General features: G+C 24.4%; 1 protein-coding gene and 1 long non-coding RNA gene across 4 annotated transcripts in view; both read left to right on the top strand.

Moving 5' to 3' along the window:
• Positions 1–23466, top strand: part of LOC133667306 (uncharacterized) — a 31536-nt gene extending 8070 nt beyond the window's left edge. The window contains exons 2-4 of one of the 3 annotated variants that reach the window (XR_009832677.1): positions 17099–17593; positions 22741–22809; positions 22869–23466. This is a non-coding gene — a long non-coding RNA (uncharacterized LOC133667306). Of the gene's footprint in view, positions 1–17098; positions 17594–22740 lie in introns of all 3 variants that reach the window. The other 2 variants (XR_009832675.1, XR_009832676.1) reach the window with 2 other exon arrangements.
• LOC133667310 (uncharacterized) lies at positions 2961–7328 on the top strand. The gene is made up of 2 exons (XM_062085133.1): positions 2961–4086; positions 4211–7328. Exons 1-2 carry the CDS (start codon positions 3653–3655, stop codon positions 4452–4454), a joined length of 678 nt encoding a protein of 225 aa, XP_061941117.1. The 5' UTR covers positions 2961–3652; the 3' UTR covers positions 4455–7328.
• Positions 23467–24051: the final 585 nt, after the last annotated feature.

The raw sequence follows: 24051 nt of genomic DNA, 5'->3' as shown, positions 1-24051 counted from the left end.
TCAAAATAAAAATTTAAAAAAAATTTTTTAATTCTAATGAATTTTTAAAAATAATTATATCAACAATCTATTTACCAACACCAATAAATATTAATTATATATGTAATTTTGGATCAATTTTAGGAGTTTTTTTAATAATTAAAATTATTTCTGTATTTATATTATCAATATATTATTGTCTTAATATTGATATTGCATTTTGATCAATTACAAATATTATAAAAGATATAAATTCAGCTTGATTATTTCGATTAATTCATATAAATGGTGCTTCATTTTATTCTATAGTTATATTTTTATTTTTTTATTTTATAGTTTTATTTTATAGTTATATATATTCATATTAGACGTAATATTTTATTGTTCATATAAATTTCCTAGAATATGAAGAATTGGAATTTTAATTCTTTTAATATAAATAGCAGCAGCATTTATAGGTTATGTTTTAATTTGTGGACAAATATCATATTGAGGAATTACAGTTATTACAAATTTACTATCAGCAATTCCATACATTAATAATAAATTATATTATGAATTTAAAGTTGATTTTCAATTATTAATGCCACTTTAAATCGATTTTTTTCATTTCATTTTATTTATCTTATTATATTTTACATTTTATTTTACCATTAGTAATTTTATTTATACTTATTTTACATTTATTTGCACTTCGTTTAACTGGTTCATCAAATCCATTAGGTTCAAATTACGCCAATAAAATTTCATTTCATCCATATTTTTCAATTAAAGGTCAATTTCAATTAAGATTCTATATTATTTTATTCATCTTTATATTTATTAATCTTTAATTTTCATACCATTTAGGAGATAATTTTTAAATTTCAAATCCAATAAATATTCCAACACATATTAAACCTGAATAATACTTTTTATTTGCACATTCAATTTTACGTGCAATTCCTAATAAACTTGGTGGAGTAATTGGATTAGTAATAAATCAAAAATATCAATTTTAATTTTATATATCACTATTTTATATAATAACAATTTAAAAAATAATAAATTCAATCTATTTAATAAAATTTATTATTGAATATTTGAATATTTGAATATTAATAATTTTATTTTATTAACATGATTATAAAATTCCAAATTTAATTTTATTTTGATAATTAATAAATTCACTAAAAGAAAATCGTTCAATTAATATTATTAATCTAAAAACTAATCTAAAAAAAAATAAATTAATCTCAAAAGAAATTATTGTTGAAACTAAACGTATTAAACCTAAAATAGCACAATTATAATTTGAAATTCATCCAACAGTACTGTATAAATAGTACTGGATACACACTTAATCCTAAAATTAATAATATAAATGAAATATTAAATTCCATTGTACAAATAATATTAACCCAAGAATATAAAACTCATATAACTAATGATAAAAAAAATTAATCTTTTGATAATAATTTTAATACATTTCTAAAAGGTTAAAATAAACGAAATAAAAAAACTTTATTAGGTCCTTTTCGATCTTGAATATATTTTTGAATATATTCTAAAATTTTTCGTTCCAGCAAAGTTAAAAATATTACACTAATTAAAATATTATTATAACTATTAAAATTAATAAATTAATTGAAATTCAAAATTCAAATTATTATTTATTAATTTAAATAAATTAATATAATTAAATTTTAAATTTAATGCATCTTATATGCTAAAATAATAAATTTATTAATTATTTATTCATAAATAATATAAATTAAAGTTCTTTCATACAATTAATTTATTTTTTTATTGTAGATAGAATATAATATAGATAGAAACCAATTTGATTTACGTCGATTTGAACTCAAATCATGTAAAATTTTAAAAGTCGAACAGACTTAAAAACTTAAATTCCTATATTTAATTTTTATCTTAATTCAAAATCGAGATCGCAATCATCTTTATCAATATGATCTATCAAAAGATTACGCTGTTATTCCTAAAGTAATTTATTTTTTTAATTATAAAATATAAATCAAAAATATCTTTTAATCAAATTTAATTTTTAAATAAAGTTAATTAAATTTATCAATTCTTTCAATCAAATTTAATTAATTAATTATTTATTTAAAAATAATTTAAATAAATAACTAAATTAAATAAAATTCTATAGGATCATATCGTCCTATAATTAATTAATAATGGAATTTTTATTAAAAATTTAAATTCATTTTATAATTTAGAGACAGTTATTATTTCATTAATTCGTTCATTCATTAATTCTTCAATTAAAAGACAATTTATTATGTTACTTTTGTACAGTCAATATACTGCAGCTATTTAAATTTTACTTCATGAAACAGATCGACCTAAAATTAAGTTTTTAGGACATAGTTTTTTTTATAAACACGTGAATAATATATTTACCGAATTCCTTTAAATTCCTTTAAATAATTTCAATTTAAAATTTACTTTTATTCTTAATTTAATCATTATTTCTACATTTTTTTATAATTTTAATATATATTTTTATATAATAAATAAAAATTTTAATTTAAATCTTTATTTAAATTAATACAAATTAATTTAAAACATATTAAATTATTAAATTTTTTAAATTAAAAAAAATATTATATTATATTATATTATATTATAAAATATATAATATTAAATATTATATTATAAAATATATAATATAAAAATTTTAATAAATTAAATTTTAAATAAAAATTTTTAAATTAAATTTATTTCTAAAAAACTAGATATTAATAAACTTGAATGACATTTAATTTCTAAATTTATGTTTATAATTTTAATATTACAAAAAAAATTTTAAAATTTTAAATTTAGCTCTCCTATTTTCGAGATATTTCAAATTCTTAAATTCTTCAATTTTAATCAATCCTGATACTCAAGATACAAAATAAAATTTTATCCTTTAATATTTAATAATTTTCATTTACATTATCTTTAATTATAAAAGTAAAAATGAATTCAAAATAATTAATTTAACTTTAATTCAATTTTTTTCAACTTTAATTTTTAAACTTTTAAAAATTATAATTTTAAACTTCAAAAGAAAATTTAATAAATTAATTTATAAAATTTAAAATTTTTTTTAATTTTTTCAATGTAAAAAAAATATTTTTTTTAAACTAAGATTTTAAATCTAAAAATACTTTCTAGTACTTTTATTACGTTACGACTTATTTCAAGTTTAATGAAATAAACAGGCAATTTGTACACTTTTTAAAACTATCTTTAATTAAAGTAATTTTAGTTGGTACTTACAAAATAGAAGGAATATGCCATTGGGACATTGAAAGGGCGTTCGCGATACAAAGCAATACGCCACTAGTAGAGATCAAATTTATTAAATAAAATAAAGCGGTGCGAACCGATGTGACCGGAAACTTTAATTCAAACGACTAAATGGCACTGAAGCAACGTGATCAGGCAAATTATCGCGAACGATAGGATGGCGCCGAAGCGACATGACCGAAGAACATCAAGCGTGGCGAAAATCCAGATATTGCTCTAACGGAATCTAATTTACAATTAATTTACTAATTTACTAATTTACAATAGCAATTTAGAGGGTCAGATAATGGTATTGCAATAAGGAAAACAGGATCAGCAACAAACGCTGGAAAACGCAGTAGAAAAAGTCATATAACGATCGGGCAAACTTAATATGACATACGCGGAGCGCGTGGGCATGCGTTCCGGGATTGCGGTGCTCACAAACACGAAACAAGACCCACCGAAATCCATAATACAATATCCAAAATACAATAATCCCATCCGATGCAGGAATCACTTCGAGAAAACAAAGGAAACCGTTTTAAAGATCGTCTCGCCCATAGTGGAAAAACTTAAAGTTAAGCATATAAAAAAAATTAGCGGCAACGGAATCCTCGTAGAAACGGCAGATCAAAAGGACCTTACGACCCTCCTCAAGTATCGAAAACTGAGAGAGGCTGGTTTCGTGATTAATGTCCCAGCGAAAAAATGTCTACGAGTAATATGTGATGTCTCCAGAGCTAATAACGACGAGGAGATAATGAAAGCTCTTATAGAACAGAACTTAAACACAAACATGAAAGAAATGTTACGCCGACAAGTAAGGTTAGCATTTAAAACCGGTTGATAGGAAAAAAGAAAGATGTAATTGGATGCTCGAAACTTCAGAAGAAGCCCGAGAAATTCTTATTAAAAAAAAGAGGATCTACATCGGTTGGAATTGTTACAGAGTACAGGATTATCTAATGGCGAAGAGATGCTACAAGTGCCACAACTTTGGACATACAGCTAAGTATTGCCGGAACGACAAGGAGATATGTGGTCACTGCAGAGAGGAAGGCCATGCCTCAAAAATTGTCCTAACGAAAACAAAAATCCAGTTTGCCATAATTGCAAGAGAAGCGGAAAAACATCATCACACGCCATTATGGATAAGGCCTATCTCTCTTATTAAAGCCACACGGCGGCTTTGAATCAGATCCTACTACGAACGAACTATGATCAGTAAGACCTATAATGATGTATACGAACTACGTTTGGCCCAACTCAACATGCGGAGAGCGCAATGTATCACCCTCGAGATTGCGCGGATCATGGACGATGAATGCATCGATATCCTGCTCATGCAAGAACCATATAACCCGAGAGGGAAATTCATCGAATTCGGGCGGCGTGTGCTCGTGATCTCCAGAGGCATTTATTTTCAATGCTCTGATAGCATCGAACCATACATCCGAAAAATAGAAGAGATCACATCCATCCTTCCCGGAGAGAAATTAATCATTTCGGCCGATGTAAACGCAAGATCACCTCTACGGCTCTGTCATTATGCGGATACCCGTGGCGAGGAAATCGAGCTTGCCCTGGCGAGTCGGGATCACCCCCCACTTCTGCACTCGGGCGCCTCGACCATTGATATATAACTCTTGCTTTCCGAGGTGTTTTGAAATTCGTCAGGAAGTGGTCTGTCGTGGAAGAATGGATAAGCGACCATAATGTGATATTGACAAGTATGGCAGCGCAGCAAGGCCAGCAATACCAACTGACACTCCCCAAATATAACATAAAAACGGCAGACTGGGGAAAATTCCGGAGGCGTATCGCGGAGTTGCGGAGCAGGGGATGCCTAAATGCCGAGATTCTTTTGGCTGAGAGAGTTTTCTCTGCTGTAATTGCCCTGCGGGATACCACCATCGAAGCGTGCCATCATGTGATGAAACCGAAAAAGGCGCATGTAAAATCAGTTTCATGGTGGACGGAATCCTTGACCAAGAAGAGGATGTATGCGACAAGAAAGGCGTTTCAGATGGAGCGTGCTCCCGAACTTAGGGAGAAAAGAAGAACCGTGTATTTGAACCTCCGGCGAGAATACAAAACGGAAATTGGAAAAGCCAGACGAGAGATTCGTCACCATAGAAGGAAATTGCGAACCATGGGGCGTGATTTACAAACTTTGTAGCAGGAAGTTTGCGGCAGAGACCGTAGTTGCAACGCCGAAGGAATGCTATGTAGGTGAAAAAGAAAGACCAAAGTGGGAGGAGTATTATTGGACTCCCTCATTCCGAACGATACGCAGGATATCATGACTGCGCAAATAATGAAACATCGATGGCGGTTGAACCACCGATGACGGATGATGCGCCGTCTTTCGATAAGGAGGAAGTCCGGCGTGCAATAAACAGTATGAAGAATGGTAAAGCGCCAGGTCCCGATAGAATCGAAGTCGAAATTCTTAAGGCCTTTCACGCCATCATTTGCAAAGAGCTGCAAGATCTCTTTAATGCCTGTCTGCGCTATGATACCTTCTCCGAGACCTGGAAAGAAAACTCGATCCATGCTCTACTAAAAGATCCCGACGGAGACGCATCGGATCCAGTCTCGTACCGCCCGATCTGTCTCCTTTCAGTGATTGGAAAGTGTCTGGAGAAATTGCTGGCAGAAAGACTCAGACCGTTGTTTTCGGACAGTTGATACGCGGCCACGAATCAATACGGATTTCGAAGGGGAAGATGGACGACAGACGTAATCCTAGAAATGAGGAGAATGATAAAGGACTAGTATGTCCCCGCCATCTTCTTTGACATTAAGCGAGCGTTTGATCATGTGTGGTGGTCGAGCATATTGTACCGCATGCGAGAGAGAGGCTGTCCGAGGATCCTATTCCTTCTTATTACTTGCGAGGACATACGGTAGATCTTGTCGGTAAACACGGAGCCGTTACGAAGAACGCCACAAGGGGATGCTCGCAAGGATCCATACTCCTGGACCCAAGTCTCTAGTTTTCGACGATCTGCTTCACACTCTCGGACGGAGGGGCGTGCGTGCGGTCGCATATACGGACGATCTCTTGATAATAATTTCCGGAAATAGTCGCGTCCAAATCGAAACAGCGGGACAGACCGCCATTGGAATAATTGAGAAATGATGTGGAAAGGAGAAACTTTTACTCTCTCGGCGCAGAAGACCGAAATGATTTTGTTAAAGGGTACGCTGGATTCTAGAAGACCACTAAGACTCTAAAGTTGCAAGGTAAGAATGAAGACGAGCTTCACATACCTGGGCGTACATCTAGATACGAGCCTACGAATAATGACACACGTGCGAAGAATCAAAGCAAGAAGTACTGAAAAATTCGTTCTTGCAGCGATAGCGAAAAGAGATTGGGACTTGGACCACGCATGTATGTCAACGCTGTACAATTGGTATATTTATACCAATAGCAACGTATGCAGCGGCGACATGATGCGACAGACTTAATAAATCAGGATTGCGCATCCTAGGCCAAGTCCAGCGCCTAGTCCTCGCTAAAGTAACGAAATCATACCGCACAGCATTGGCGGATGCTCTGCCGATAGTGGCGGGTGTCCCGCCTATAAATCTAAAAAATCAAGGAAATGGAAATCAAATACTAACTAGTTAAAAAAGAGAAAAAAACGGATAATCTTTTTTTTTTCTCAAAACTAACACTCTCGAAAGTTAACATAATTTAACAATAAATATTATTGAAAAATTGAATATTTTAAAAATTTAGAATACACGTTAGAATATACGTATAAATATATAAACAAATTTAATACATAATTTTAAAAGATTGCTACGAATAATGCGAAATAACTTGCGTAACTTTAATGATTATAACCTATACGAAAGTTGAAAATTTGATAGGAGAAATAAATAAAAAAAGAAAATGAATGGTTTGAAATAATAAATATTTTAATAAATGCTTTATGTTAAAGTGTTTTAGTTTTCTTTAGTTTTCTTTATTTGTTTAATTTGAGTGTAAATAATTTAACTGTTTTTCTGTGGAATGTTTTTACCAATTATAAAATCAACAATTGTTTATACAATAGAATTTTATATTGTTTATATATTAGAACATAAGTAAATATAAATCTCACATATAGTTTCTGTCCAATCTTAATATTCGTAGTTTTGTTATTTTGAAGATTATACTTTTTAAAATTATACGATATAATTAGAAGAATTATAATAATGCAGAAATATTTAAATTCATAATAATTTTCGTGTTTAAATATATTGATAAATTTTAATAATCTTTTGAACTATTTTGCGATTTTTCGATTACTATCAATTACTATTAACACAGTTATCAACTGAAATAATAATACTAGGTAATATTATTTGATTGTTTTGGAAGAAAAATTAAAGAAATCTGGAGTCTTTGCACGTCAGTATAAATTGTGAATTTAAATCTTCAAATTAAATTAACGAATATTGCAGTTGTATAAATCTCATACAAATAATTAAACTATCGAATGAATAAATAATACATATTGAAAAAAGTATCAAATTCATTTAGAATAGAAATAAAATATATATTAATAAAAAATAATTTTTTATAAAAATAAATAAAATATTTTGTTTGTTTAAAATATATTATAAAACGAAGGAGATATCAATTTTTTGCAATATTCAATTTTAATTTTTTAAATTTCTAAATTTCCAAGTTTAGAAAAATTTAATACAAAACTAAATATATATTATTTATTGTTTATATATAATTGAATGATAGAATTAACACGTTATTTGATTATTTATATTATATATTTTTATCATTGAAATACATTGATATAATATTATAATATTTTTATATTTAGAATCGATCAAAAGTGTCTGTTCACGAACATTTATTACTCACGAGATTTATAAACAGCTTATTCGGAGAAATTTTTCATATAAAAAACTCTTATCGCGCGCGGATCTCTATTAAGTCTAAACAAAGGATGGTATTATCTGAGAAGACTGTCTTTGAGAATTTAGCCGACACTTCTATTGTATATTTCTAACGTACTTCAGACTAACTGAATCGATTCTAACGATGATATGTTCCAGACGCGGCTAAGTCAAAGACAAATAACATTGTTCTAATTCAAAAAATGTATAAAAATGATTCGCCAATCTATGTTTATCCTGTTTATGAGATTTTTGAATACAGATCTTTGAATACTAAGCAAGGAATTTCCTCGAATTTGGTAGGTATCGCGAACAGGCCGCGATATTATTGTTATTGGCGTGTCCCAATCTGTCCCAATTGAATTAAAAAGGGTTTTTCTGAGGGCACGGATGTCGTTTACTAAGAAGATCTCGTTGTGAACACGTAGTCCGATCACTAGAGATTATTAATTACGTTACTTTTGTTTTAACACCTCATCGTACGATTATTTGCTGCGATTTTATGAGAAACCGTGCTCTTTAATAAACACGCTCTCCGCATGTGTAATTAGTTATACAATCCACTCATCTTTAAGAAGTATAGTATTTGTTGTTGAAGGGCATTTGATAAGCTATTAGCTTATATTCATCAAAATCATTACAATACTATTATTGCGGATGCAAACAATCGTAAATATATTAGTGCTTTGTACTTATTTTAATTTAACTTATTTTAATTTATTTAAATTAATATATCGTCAATTAATATTAATATTCCGTTATTTTGTACGTTAATTAAAACGATCATCCAATGTAAAACTGAATAACCATTGAATAACCATTAAGTTAAAATTTTAATTATCTCTATCAATATAGTCGTTTAATACGTAATGCGCACAAAATAATTTCCCAACATTTGTGAAAATATCTCGAAAAGTCTAGAATAATACTGATTTTTATTTATTATTTGGCATTTATATTTTTGAAAGTTCATCTTGCAACATGTCTATTTTAAATAAAATTCACACGATATCACGATATATATTAATTTTTCAAATAACTAATCATAAAGGATATAATTTAATAACTGAAAATATATCCGTAAATTATTCATCAATGTCTCGAATATCTATATATGTCGATAACTAATACTTTGTTGACAGACTAATCATTGGCATTCGATATGTAATATAATATAAAGGTATGAAAACACGTTTCACGAATCTACGATCCCGAGAATTATAAAATTAAGTATGAACAAAAGGTGTAACTTCCGTTGTATATTCGGTTTTTAAGAAGTTAATGAGAATCACTATTTCAAAAGAGTTTGTGATTTTCACATCTATAATATGTGATTATGACTACCAAAATTAAGATTTCACCATATAATTTTAGAGAAAAATATTATATAATTTTCTGTAATTAAATATTTAATATAATTAATATTTTATTATAGAATATAATTATAGAATTATAAATAATTGTCATTTTTAATTTAAAAATTTAAATTTAATACTTTAATTAACATTCTAAAATAAAAAAATAAAATCAATAGGATTTTCTATTGAATTTTTTAGAAGTATTTTAGATTTACCGAAAATATTAAAATCCTAATATAAATATCAAACACTTTGTTTTAATATTTTTTAATATTTAAAAGAACTTAATATAAAACAAATTTTAGCGAAATAACGAAACAATAATTTTATTGAATATTATGCAATTTTTGAGCATTCCAAATTATCTTATACAAAGTTCTGTATTAAAAAAGATTAATCAAAAATAATTAAAAAATTAAAAAAAAATAAAAAAAATTTTTAAACTCAGTTATTTTTTTTATAAAAATTTTTTTAAAAATTAAAAAATCATAATCAAACTTCATTCAATTATTATCCATTTTTTTTTTGATATTCCGAAAATTAATTCTGTACATAAAACAGAATACGTTAATTGTTTATTCTTGAAAAAATAACAATGGTAGGAAGGTTATCTGGAATCATGCAAGAAGCAAAATCACTAAATAGTGGTATCCCGTGGCTACAGACGGGACTTTTCCGGTAAGCAGATTCCATGAAGTCAGCATCTATACGCATGCATGCAAATACAAAGTATGTCTAATGCATCGCGAACTATATATTAAGATGCATAGTGAAAAATTATTATATATAATTATTATATATAAAAATTATCTCTATCAAATGATCGCAACAATTTTCTAGATATGTGTGCACATGATGAGCATTAAAATCCGTTGAAAAGTAATATTTAAAAATTTGTAAGTAATTATTTATTAAAATATTTAAATAACATTTATTTGTAGCTATTACAGTTGATCCGTTTTATAACCTTACCGTTTATCATTACAATTATTTGCGATTATTATTAATTTATTAAATTATTAAAATAATTTATCGAAGCAATTTTATTCGTAAATATTATTCTAGTCATTAACTTTTAAATGCTTTATTTTTTTAATTTTTATTTTTATTTTATTTTTATTCTCTTTTTTATTTTTAATTTTTCCACATTATATCGTAGTAGTTTAGATATGTTTCTATAAACTAAGTTTCTCAACATCATTAAGAAATGTTTAGTTTCGATAACATTTACATAATACTTAATTATTGTTTTTTTTAACTAATTGATTTTCTATTAATATTTTTCGTTATTAGCTATTTATTAATCATGAAGAATTTAAAAAAGAAATTGAAAAAATTAAAATATTCTTTAAGTAATTAATTTAATTAATTAAGTTATAATTTTTGAAGTACTTTAATTTTTAGATTTTCAAATTTTAGAATCTCAAATTTTTGGATATTTCGATTTTATCAAATTTTGAACTTTCATTCGAAATGAAAGACCCTGCAATACATGTGAACATGCATTCGTATTTTAAAAGGATCAGTCTATTCGAAGAGAGATCTCTGGTATGCGATGCTCACATACTGATCTATACAGCTCACAGTTGCATCATAAGCCACGAGTTCTATCTCATTTTTATTTAACGTTTATATTATTTTCTGTACCGACATATTTAGGATTATCATGATTTATTAGTTCACGAACTTATTCACTGCTTCATATTGCGATAGGATGAAGAATTATTTCAGTTTCGATCAATAATAAATTGAATTTGTCTTTTCTATGTGATTTTGGAACCGAGAAAATTAGATAAAAAATACTATTATAACATAGAATAAGTATTGAAAATATAATTTAAGACGATTTATTTGTAGAAAGATTTCAAAAGATTATTGAATTTTTAAATAAAAAAGATTTCTGATTTTTTAAAAATATTTTTTTTTCAAATGGATTGGTATTATCAATTAATACTGATGAAATTTTTATATTTTCATATCTCAATCTCAGTTTTTCATTAAACAGATTTTTAATATCTTAAGAAAAACTATAATATAAAATTGAATCAAGAAATCCAGAAGAAAAAGAAATTTCTTAAAATTTTAAATAAAAGTATCTAAAAATACATAACGAAGTTAAAGAAAATTTTATCATTCATGTATCATCATTTTTTCTATATAAAATATTAAATAATATCGTGCTGAACAACCAATTTAGATATAGTGATCAAATAAAATCAATTCTATATAATTTTAAAAGTGTATAGTCTAAATAAATATAATTTAGAAAAAAATTTTTAAATTTATCTATCTATATAATCTATCACGAATCTATAACGAGAAAAGATAAAATCAGAATGAGACAAATCTAGCTTATATATTTTTTATATATTTTTATATTATACTTTTTAATTGTATTTAAAATACAATTTAAAATACAATTAAAATACAATGTTATACAAATGTTTATTTTGTCTAGAAACACAAAATAGAGGAAAAAAAATGCAAAAACTGTAATGAAAGATTATGATTTCTTACTGAAAGTTCTTGTGATGGTACATTACGTGGTATAGAAAAGTCACGAGATAATTATACGAAACATACGAGACAATTACGACTTTCAAAATATTGATAAATAATTTATCTGAAAATATTATCTTAACATGATTCGATTCTTATGAACAGTACTAATTCCTTTCTTCGTCATAATTGATATTGACATGATCTTTGTAAATGAAGGTATGATTTACTGTAAAGTAAAATACATCCAAATGTGATTTTCTCTCTTTCTAAGAGTTTTTTTTTACATTGCATATTATACAAAAAACTATATGAAATATAAAAAATAAATATAATTGCATACAATATATTAAAAAGAATATCAAATATTCTTGGCGTGAAACTTTAATGATCTTTTGTCACGTAAATTAATGTGAGTTTTTGTAATTGTATTTAAAATAAGTCAAACTTGTAAACCTGTTTGAAAAATTGTATAAATTAATTTTGTAAAAAGAGATCCAAATACATATATTACTTAATATATATGATTTGCTGAACTTTTTTTTTACTGTACTTATGAAGAACTGAATTTCCATTCTTTAGTTTCAAATGATGATAATGTAATTTTGATTTCGCATAAATTTGTTATTATATACAATGAAAAATGTAAAATAAACATATCTTTATTTTTGAATATTGGTTATTATTAATGATATAAAAAAAAATCAAATTAAATTTGAAGAAAAACTTGAAGCATAATATTAAATATTACATAATTTAACATAAGTAATTTTTGATGGATATTTTTGATAGATATAGATAGATCATAGAATAATCAATTTCCTTTTTTTTTTAAAAAATGATATGATCTTTTATAATTTGTTAAAGCATTTTAAGATGTATTTATATAATAGTTTAGTCATTCAAATCACAAGTTAAGTAAGAAGTTAATTATAAAAGAAAATAGTTTACTTTATGCCAGCAATCAAATATATAATTTGTTTATGTAATCGTGATTTATTTATGTATTAGAATATTCTTTTTTTTATGGATATTTCTTTATAAAATATGTCTTTATAAAAGTGTCTTCATAAAAGAACGATAAAATAAATGATTGTATGGTTTACTAATGTATATACAATTCATCGTTAAAGATAAAACAATAAAAACAAAAAATATCCGAATCATATAGTTACAGTGCAATCACTCGCTAAGATCTATTAAATTAATATATTAAATCATTATATGCAAATATAAAATGAAAAATAAAAATTACTTGCGTCATAACCACAAAATGAAAACTCGATCTATATAAAACGTTTGAATGAACTTATAGAATTAATTTATATCGTTTGATCGATTTTAATTGGTGAGATGAATCATTGCGTGATGCGTCATTATACTCTGTAATCGTAAATGTAATGTATATCCACAAGTTTCATTGAGTTTATATAAAAGATTTGTATAAAAATGAGTTTCTTGACTTAGAGACATAGAAAATCGTTGATATGTAAATTGAATCGTATTGAATATGTAAATTGATATCGTATCTTGAAACGAGGCCTGCTGTGAAACAAGAAGCAGAAATTGGCATGTTTTAGAATACTTTTATAAGAATTATAGTAGATTTTTCGCGAAATAAATTATACTTGTACGATATCAAACTACATCCGAAACTTACGAATAAAAACGGAAAATTTTACATTTCTTCGAAATTCTGGAATACATGTATATGGAATATGTATTAATATGTAATATTATTATTTAATATGCTATAATTTACTGAATTTTTTTTTAGTATACTTGTGAAGAACTGTATCAATATTTTCATTATATATATTTATATTTGTAAAATAAATTTTAAGAAAAGTCACTTAAATTGTCATATGAAGTAATGATGAATTATTCCAATAACATAATTAATAAAACGATTGATTACCCAATTCTCTATAAATTAATAACAGAAGCTAATGGAATATTTAGTCGAACAATATTATTAAGCAAATAAGAAAAATATGTTTTATCTACTTAAAGAGTATTATACTTATAAAATATTTGTTTCTTTTTAGTTATAATTATCTTCCATTAGCTAAACCATTAGCTAAAAAGTTTTTATTTAATTATTTCGCAACATATTAAAAAAGATTTTAAATAAAATTTATTTCGTTTCAAATTGAACATTAATTTATATAATTTTTAATTTAACAAGTATTAATGAATTATGAAAAATTATAAATCACTGATATAATTTTGATTTCTATGCTTAAATATATATCAATCAATCAACAGAATCAATAGAAATACTTTATAACATATTAATGTATAGTATATATATATATATATCAAAAAATAAAAAAATATTTTATTATAAACTATCTAATAGAAATTATAAAAGTTATCATCCCACGGATGGTGATACAATCATGAAAGAAATGATTTTACTTGAAGAATTAAATCGAAAATATAAAATTTTTATATTCTGTTGAAAACAGATATATAAAAGATATATATAAATTGTATGTATACGTTGTCGTGATGCTCCAAATGATTCAATTTCAACTTAGTGATGTTGAATCTTATTGAAATGATGACTTCGTTAATAAGAAATAAGTGCTGTTGATATTGAAGTGAGTTTTTTTGCGAATGATAATCGATCTTGTTTTCGCGATAATTGAATTTATTTTATTTTTGCGTTGCTCATTTTTTTCGTTTATGTCATTATTTGTTTATCATCATTCCTGATTGATCTTGATTTTTTGGAAAACCAATCAAGGTTATTTTCGAAATCCTTTTCGAGATGTCGAATATTTCTAATGGAAGGGATGGGATAATGTCCAAAATGAAATCCGCGAAATTTCGAAATCGTGACAATTTTTATATAAATTAATATAGAATAATTACCTACAAATTAATATAGAATATAAAAACGAAAATCTTGAGGTATCTAGTTTATTGTTAAAAAATCTTCTAAAAATTTTCATTCGAAAATAATCTTATCGCAATCATGTTATAAAGTAACTTTCTGTATTTTGTTTGGATTTCAAAGCAGAATGAATTGAAATGCTGTGGTAATACAACATATTCTTTTATAATTAATTTATTTTTTTATAATTCTTTTTTTTTCTTTTCATATATGTTTTTTTATAATTTTAATAATCTATTATTTTAATATAATTATTTTAATATAATTTATATAATTTGAGACTTTATTTTCTAACAAATTAAGTTCGAAAATTTTTCAAATACAAATAAAATTTCGGTATAATACGAATGAATAAGTTAAATCTTCTTTTTTTGAAAATCGAGATGGAACATTTATAGTCGTACTAGCAAATTTTCAAATTCAATTTTCTTGAAAAATTATTTTTGAAAATGAAGAAAATTTATTTTATATTTTCTATTTATTTTTACATTGAATTTTTTTTTATCAATAATTAATTCGCATATAGTCAGAACTAATTAATTTCGCTTATACTTGATAACTTATTGAATTTCATTTATTTGAAAAAAAGTCTCGAATAAAAAAATTTTTTTCGATTTCTTCTTTTCTATTTTCATCTCGCTTTATCTAATAAACTTAAATTGTTTAGAACTTAACAAGTAATATTTTTTTTTATATTAATGTATGTTTATTTTAGTCGATCGACTTCTCCACAAATATCTATAGTATTACATTCTTTAGATACCAGAAAATAAAAATTTTTGTCAATATTATTGCTTAATATTAAAAGAAATTTTTACTTTATTTTTATATTATTTTAAAAATAACAAAAGACTTGACAAATTTAAATTAAAAGAATTAAAATAGTAATTAAGAAAAATATTTGTTAATATTATTTTATAAAAAATATTAAAAATTGACTATTTAATTTCATTTGTTTATCATCATGTTTTAAATATTTTTAATATATTAAAAACTTTTTTTAATCAATAACTATGTTATATTCTTTTGTTAAATGAATTTTAAAAAGATTATTAATTTATTTAATGTTTTAAAAACTGATGAAGTCGAAATGAAAAAAATCAATTACTTAATTTAATTATTTAATTTAAAATCATTTTAAAAGGATAAAATCAATCTTTGAAAATTCAACTATTTTATGTTATTATATTCCCAAAAGAAAAATAAAAAAAATTTGAGACAAAGAATCAGTTACTTTTTATAATTATTATTTGATAAAACATTTTTTAATTGTTCATTTAGTTTAAAAAGTTATAAACGAAAAATTAATAATTTTTAAAAATTTTTCAACATAATGTTTTAATCAGTAATTTAAATAACTATGTAATAATATATGGAAATATTGTTTGTTTTAATAAATAGCTTTGCTGTATTTCATATTTCGTAAATTTTCGAAAATAATATTCGAAAAAATATAATATAATTTTTGAAATTTATATTATATGTTATATATTATATAATATATTATATAATATATATTATATGTTTATATATAGTATGTAGTTATATATAGTATTTTTGTCTTTTATTAAATATTAAATCAACATATTATTTGAATAGAATAGAATAAAATAGAAAAAAAAAGAAAAAAAACTTATATAAATTTTTTATAAGAAATACTAATTATATACTATTAAAAATATTAATTATACTTTTTATTTTTAATATATTAGAGTGTTCCATAAGTTTTTTTCGCACGCTAGATTTGATGAAATGATTTTATTGGTTATTTTTATGTGAACATACAGGCTTATCTATTAGCTATTTATAACATCGATTTCAATCATTCCAGAGCTCTTTTAAAGTTTTTTCGTTGATGAAAATTTCTTGTATAATTTTTTTCTACACCGTTCGATATGAACAGCCACAGAAAATATTTGCGGCATGTTATGCTTTATTGCTTTAAAAGAGCAAAAAAAGTGATAGTGCAAATAATAGTATAAACGAGATTTGTACTGTTTATGGGAGTAGTGTTACAAAGATTTAGAGCTGACAATTTTAACTTGAAAGATGAAGATTGCAGCGATCGCCCAGCAACGACGAATATGAACTTTTTCAAGGCAATACTCGCTGAAAATTCGCAATATAATGTGCAAAAGATAGTGAGTACCATTACTGTTTTCAGGAAAACGGTAGATAATCATCTAATCAAGATGGGATATGTCAATCGATGTTTGGATTCCATAGCTATTGACGGAGACCGATGAACCGTGTCTCTACGTACGATTTCTTTCTCCAGCGACATGAAAGAGATTCTCTTATAAAGAGGCTTGTCACTAGAAACGAGACATGGATTTTGTATCAAAATATGCATCCAAAACGTACTTGATGGATAAGGGACAATAGATCTTCAACTGTCACGAAGCCTGTACTTCACCCGAAGAAAATTTTTTTATCCATTTGGTGGGATTGGAAAGATATAGTCTACTATGAGTGCCTTTCTCAAGGTGAAACCATCAATTTTGAAAAATATTGCAATCAGCTTGATAAATTGAAACACGCCATAGCAGAAAAACAACCAAAATTGGTGAACTGACGAGGCCATTACAATCGCATGTTGCATCGACTGTAAGAGAAAAATTATAGAAATTATATATGGTGCTTAATGTATACGGTTTTGGTATGTATACGGTATATGGTTTTTTATAGAAGAATTTTATATAGAAATTTTATTATGTTATTGTATTATGTACCTACAACATAAATTTACATCTATGAAATAATATCATTAAATTAGTTTTTATTTCATAATTAATTTTCATCTCAAAAATATTATAAACTATTCACTCACGCATGATTAAACGGTACATGATGACGAGAAATCAAATAATTTTAAAAATTCGTTAAATAATTTTAAGAATTCGCTTTTTTGCAACAAGGTTTCGGATGATCGTCTCATTTAATATACGGTAATCATGTTATTACACAATGGGAATGATAATAAATTTCTATTATTATACAGCACTATATACAACAATTTTCTGAAAAATTTTATTATCACGTAGAATAATTCATAATATTATTTATGTTATTCATTATTTATTCATTATTTATATTGTTCACTGTTATTCATTCTTTATTCTCTTATTATCATAAAAAAATAAAGAAGTCTGATGACTACATTAAAAATATAAAGATCTCATAAAATAATTATACATTTATCTAGTATATCCAATGTCTAGTGTATCCAATGTTTAGTAAAAGATAAAAGTATATAATATAAATTTTTCTATTTTTAAAAATTTAACAATGAAAATCAACACGACAAAATTGTATGTATTAAAAACGAAAAATACTTTTTTATACTATCACAATTATTTATGCTGTTAATTAAAATTTTATGTTGAAAAACAAGTTTAAAAAAATTAATTTTTTTTGTTTATAATTTTTTTAATTAATTGTATAAAAAAATATAACAATTGTATAAAAATTAATTGTTTTATCAGATGAAGAAAAACTTTTATCTGAAAACATTTTTTCATATTTTTTATAGTTTGGTTATAAGATAAAATCGAAAAATAATTTAAAAATAGAATTTTTAAGAGTTGATTTTCTTCTTGATTTCAAGCAGGAAAAAATTATACAATTATGCATGTCTACATAAGGACATATCTCCAAAGTTTCACAGTTTTTTGAATCTCTGAATTTGGGATCCTTTTTTGTTAAAAAAAATTGAAAAAAAATGATAAAATAAGAAAATTTTACAAGTTTCAATAAAAAAACAATTACAATTTCAATAATGTTTACAGAAAATATCTAAAATTTTTATAATTTAATAAATTATATATAAATAGAATTACAGGAAGTCTAAAAAGAAATTAGAAGATTTTGATTTACAAAACATATTTAATACAGTTTCGATCGATCGTAACTTATTAGTCATCGATTTCTTGCATGTTTGCATCTTTTTCTGTGCGTAGCATGCAATATATATAAAAAGATTTTTTAGATAGAGTATTAGAAACTGAAACAAAGAAAATATAGAAATATATTATAATTATAAATATATATATTTATAATAATTTTAACATATTCGTGCTTTAAATATTTTAAATTATATAAATAAAGTATCAAGATAAAATAATTCTAGAAAATAAGTTTTAGATAAATAAGAAATGATAATTGTGATAACTAAATTATTTTGAAAACAAATTGAAAAAATTTGAAATATAAAGAAATATATCGAATTATATTAGTCTCGATTCAATTATAAAAGTTTTATTTTAATTTTGTTACAATAATTTATTATTATTAATTATTATTCTATAGTATTAATAAATTTTCACATTGATAGGATATTAAAGTTTATAGAAATTTAATTTTTCAAACTATTTTTCAATAATCAATAATAAATAATCAATAAATAATAATGCTTTAAAAATAAAAAAACTTTATGAAAATGTGATAGTCGATAACTTATATCATAGAGATATTGAAATATCATAATTGATATTGAAATTTTTAGCAAATATTAAAATTTTGCTTGATAGAAAATCTCTGAAAATATATAAATTCTTAAGAAAAGATTCTAAAAGGATCCTAATATTTATGATATTTATGATTTGTGATATGCTCGCACATGATAATAATAATAGAATTGTAATGGATTATCAAGTGCACATTTGTATATATGTCGAATGCTCTTTCGACTTATTCGGTTATGTTATATATATGTTATATATATTATGTTATATATATAAAAAAACTGGTTATCATTGATGCATTTTTTCACAATGAGTGGACTGTATTAGTGCGATTACAAATACGATACATATGTCTATAAGAGAGCTAAGTCTTTCACAATATCCGATAGATGTGTGTGTGTGACGATAATCGACGATAATCTAACTATCTCATTATCGTATTCGGCAGTCAAAAAACAATTTGTTCACAATGAGACTCTATTTCAAGTGAAGCTCGTGTCCCCCTATTTAGTTCAATTGAGAAGATCTTAGTTTCTCCGTATGCATAATAACCAATAATATCGCGATCAGTATCTCGCGATATCCCCAAATTAGAGGAAAATTTTTCGAATTAAAATAATATTGGTTACGTTGAGACAATCGTGTTTGGAATATCATTTTTGGAATCGAGCTTTGCTTTAATCAATTTTAGTTTAAAATATTTTTAAACCTTGATTAAAAATGTTTCAAATCAAATATATAATATTTAAAAATAATTTTTTTAAATTTCTGATCCATTTCTTATTAGTAAAAGTTTGGAAAAATTTCCTATTACATTATTTCATAAAATTCGATTACGAACATAAATTCTATAATATTGTTTTTATTATTGTTATTTAAGTTTTGCAATATAATTACAATTTTTCATCATCTATTATCATTATCAAAAATAATTGCATCTGTTATATTTTTTTCTTTATTAATCCCGCGATTTTATCTTAGCGTCAATTTCATGCGAAACATAGAAATCTCATACTTGTATCTTATACTCGTTTTTCGCGTTTTTGATTAGTCTTGATTTCTTCAGTTTTTTCAAAGAAATTGATTATATATTTTGCGTATTTCTGACTATCCTATCGATTATAATTGTCGGTTGTTTAATGTTTATTCAGCAACAAGATTGCTAAGGATTTATTTATGCAATGCGGGAATTTGCGGTGAATTCATTAATCAGTATATATTATTTCACAGTATCATAGTCTAATTGACAATATAATTTCATTGTGTATTCATCCATATCGTTATTATTACTTGAATGATCATTCATTTGACTGCCTATAATTTATGAATTACAAATTATCGCAAAATGATCGAAGACGATTTTTCTTCTTTGTCTTGAAACAAAATTTATAGCTAATACGTATTATACGTATAATAAACATTATTAAGAAATTTTGATTTTTTTTTTGATGTAATAAATATTTTGGTAATATGAGATAAATAATCATGTTTGTATTTTTTATATGAAATTATGAAAATTATCATTAATGATTAATATTAAGATTTAGACATTTGAATTTAACTTAATTACAAAATTATTCTCTTTCTTTGAAGTAACTTTAATCGCTATATTAAATAAGCTATTCTGGAATATAAATAAAAATTATAATTTATTATGATTATTATTTAATTTTGTTATATTTAATAAGAAAAAACAAAGATTGTGTGATAATTACTTAACATTTTAGAAAAATATTGTATTAGATCTTTGATTCATGAAATGTAAATAGAATAATAATAACATATTTGATATTAAGATAACAACAACAATTTGATTGTCATTTTTATTATAACTTTTTATTATTACAAATTTTTTAAAAAATAAAACTACCAAATCATTTCTTTTTAAAAGTATTTTCTCTATTGACATAATTCTATTTCTAATTTTAATTTTCATTTGATTGATATACATATGTAAATTTCTTCTTTATTTTTGTACATAGTTTATATTTTCTATTTTCTTTATTTCATTTAATAGCCATTTTAAAAGAATATCGAAAATATTTGATATTCGTCTTTCAATTTTACGAATTCAATTCACATCTTTTTTATTTTTAATATCATAAACAAAATGTTTTTTATTCATAAATTAATTTCTGTAATTTAAAATTCTTTTATTCCGTGTTAAATTACGAAATTCAATTTTTGAAAAATTTTTCAATATTTGTGTTTTCACGTTAACTACGAATACCATTTGAGACATCGAAAGATAGCAACGATAAAATGCAGATTGTTTCGTTCCGTATACGTTAAGTGTACGCTTGCATAGATTATACTTGCGTATGTTTGACTAAATATAATCGACTTCTATCTGTCACACGACTCATTTTGCAAAGTCATGAGAACAAGTTGCCAAGAAATTAGTAAGCTGCTATCGTTTGTCAATAAATCTACGCGACCCGTTTTAAGTCGATGAATTTTATGAATTTCGAAATATCTTTGCCATCGAAAAGAGAATTCAAATGAAATTTTTCGTCATTTTAATTCGAAAGAATTGATTTATTTTATTTTATAAAGATATTTATTTTATTTATAAAGATATTTATCAAATCGATATGATCAAAATATTTTTTAATATTTACAGAGAATAATAGTATTATATCGAACAAGATTATTAAAAACGATAACAATATTTTATAGCGTGTGTTACAATATTATGTTGTGATATTTGATAAAATAATAATAACAATAAAAATTAATGTGAATGAATGAAAAATATTTCTTGCTATACGAAATAGTAATAAAATATGTATAAAATTGATATAAAAAATAATTCCTTATTTTATTTTTTTTTATTTTTTATTATAATATCGGATGATATTGATATAATATTGATAAATGGAATATCTATTTATATTTATATTTATATTTATATGCAAATATAATTTTATAGTTAAATTTCTTTATAATTAATGATGATGATTTTCATAATTAATGTCAACATTAAAATTATAAAAAATTTAATTAATCGATTTTTAATTAAAAATTCTTTCTCATAGACATTTACAAATTAACGAAAAAATATTCTTATTTTAGCGAAAATATCTCATGATCGACAATTATAATCAAATAAAATATAATCAATCTTCAATATTATTATTTCTTCGTATTTAAAAAGAAATAATTCTTTATATACTATAGGATGATTTTGATATAATTCTAATAACGTAAATATTTATGTTAATCGTTAAAAAGTTATAATTTTGCATCGTATCGTTTCACATCAGGGATCATTTCATCAATGCAGATCAATTCTCTAACGCTGTTTCCACAACATGCTCTTAAGATGCTCTTATATGTACAGAACTTTGATGAGAAGTTGATGCAACCGCTACACACGAAGATGTTCATAAGAGTCCTTCGAATGAGAAAAGTATGATTATTGCGTCACTTGCCGTTCTTCGAGTTATAAGCGAATTGAATAACTTTCAGGAGCTAATCGATTGCTAAAGATAAACAAGTGGGCTGCAACAAGAGATCGAGACATCACGATCGATTGCGGAAGATATCTGTGTAGGAAAAATATGGCGGGACCCATGTTTAAAAAAAAAAAAATAAAGATTTCGTAATGATATTTAACCGATTGTTGCTAGATTCTTACTTTCGTTATCAAAAGGAAACGATGGACTTCAGTAATGAATCGATCATAGTTGTATATGGATTGAATCGGAATTCGATCGTTGGTTAGAAGAAAACTAAATAAAAAAAAAAAAAAGAAAAAAAAATGATTGGTCGAATTCGAATTCTTGCAACTATTTGTATAAACGAAATAGAAAGATGCAGATGTGTTCTGTTCACGATCAGTTCGCACAATCTCATTAAAAAAAATTCCTTTTGATTTCGTTAAATAGCAGATAGAAAAAGAGAAAATAGAGAAAATTATCATTACATTAAGAAACAATGAAATAAAGTTAAGATGATAAATGTAACGTATTATAAATGTAAAATGTATGAAATTGTGAAACAGTCGATATTTGCTTTTTTTGTTTTCACACTTATACGTTCGGAAATATATGAATTTAGCAATCTATAATCTACATAATTATAAATCAAACCATGATTTTAATTTTAGTTCAAATTTTTAGCTCGAATTACTCAAATTTATTCAAAATTTATTCATTGAAAAATCATTTCTTTTTTAGAATTTATTGAATGGAAAAGAATCTAGTAAAATATTTTAATATTTTATTTTCTAATATTTTATCTTTTTCAAAATTTTATATTCTGAGAACAAAAAAATTAATAATAGCTAAAAAAAGTTTTGTGAAGTTCTTAAACATCTTAGAATACTAATAATTAATTAAAAATTTTTTAAATATAATAAACATTATTTTAAATGTAATTAAATTATCAACGAATAAATATTTTATTATAATCCAGATATTTTTTTTCCATTTTAAATATTAGATAATTTTAATTTGAAATTTCAAAAAAGAAAATATGGAAATCTTTATGTATAGTATACGTGTAAATATACACATATAAAAATATTTGCACGATCCAATTCAATAATTATAAATAGTTATGAAGATATGAACATATGAATTTTTTATTAATAATTTGTTTATTAATAATTTCTGATTGTTGATTCAAATATATCATATATATTTTATAT

The sequence above is a fragment of the Apis cerana genome, linkage group LG14 (assembly GCF_029169275.1).
Source record: "Apis cerana isolate GH-2021 linkage group LG14, AcerK_1.0, whole genome shotgun sequence".
In the NCBI taxonomy this organism is placed as follows: domain Eukaryota; kingdom Metazoa; phylum Arthropoda; class Insecta; order Hymenoptera; family Apidae; genus Apis; species Apis cerana.
Note: the sequence above shows the minus strand (reverse complement) of the source record. Positions and strands in the feature narration are given on the sequence as shown.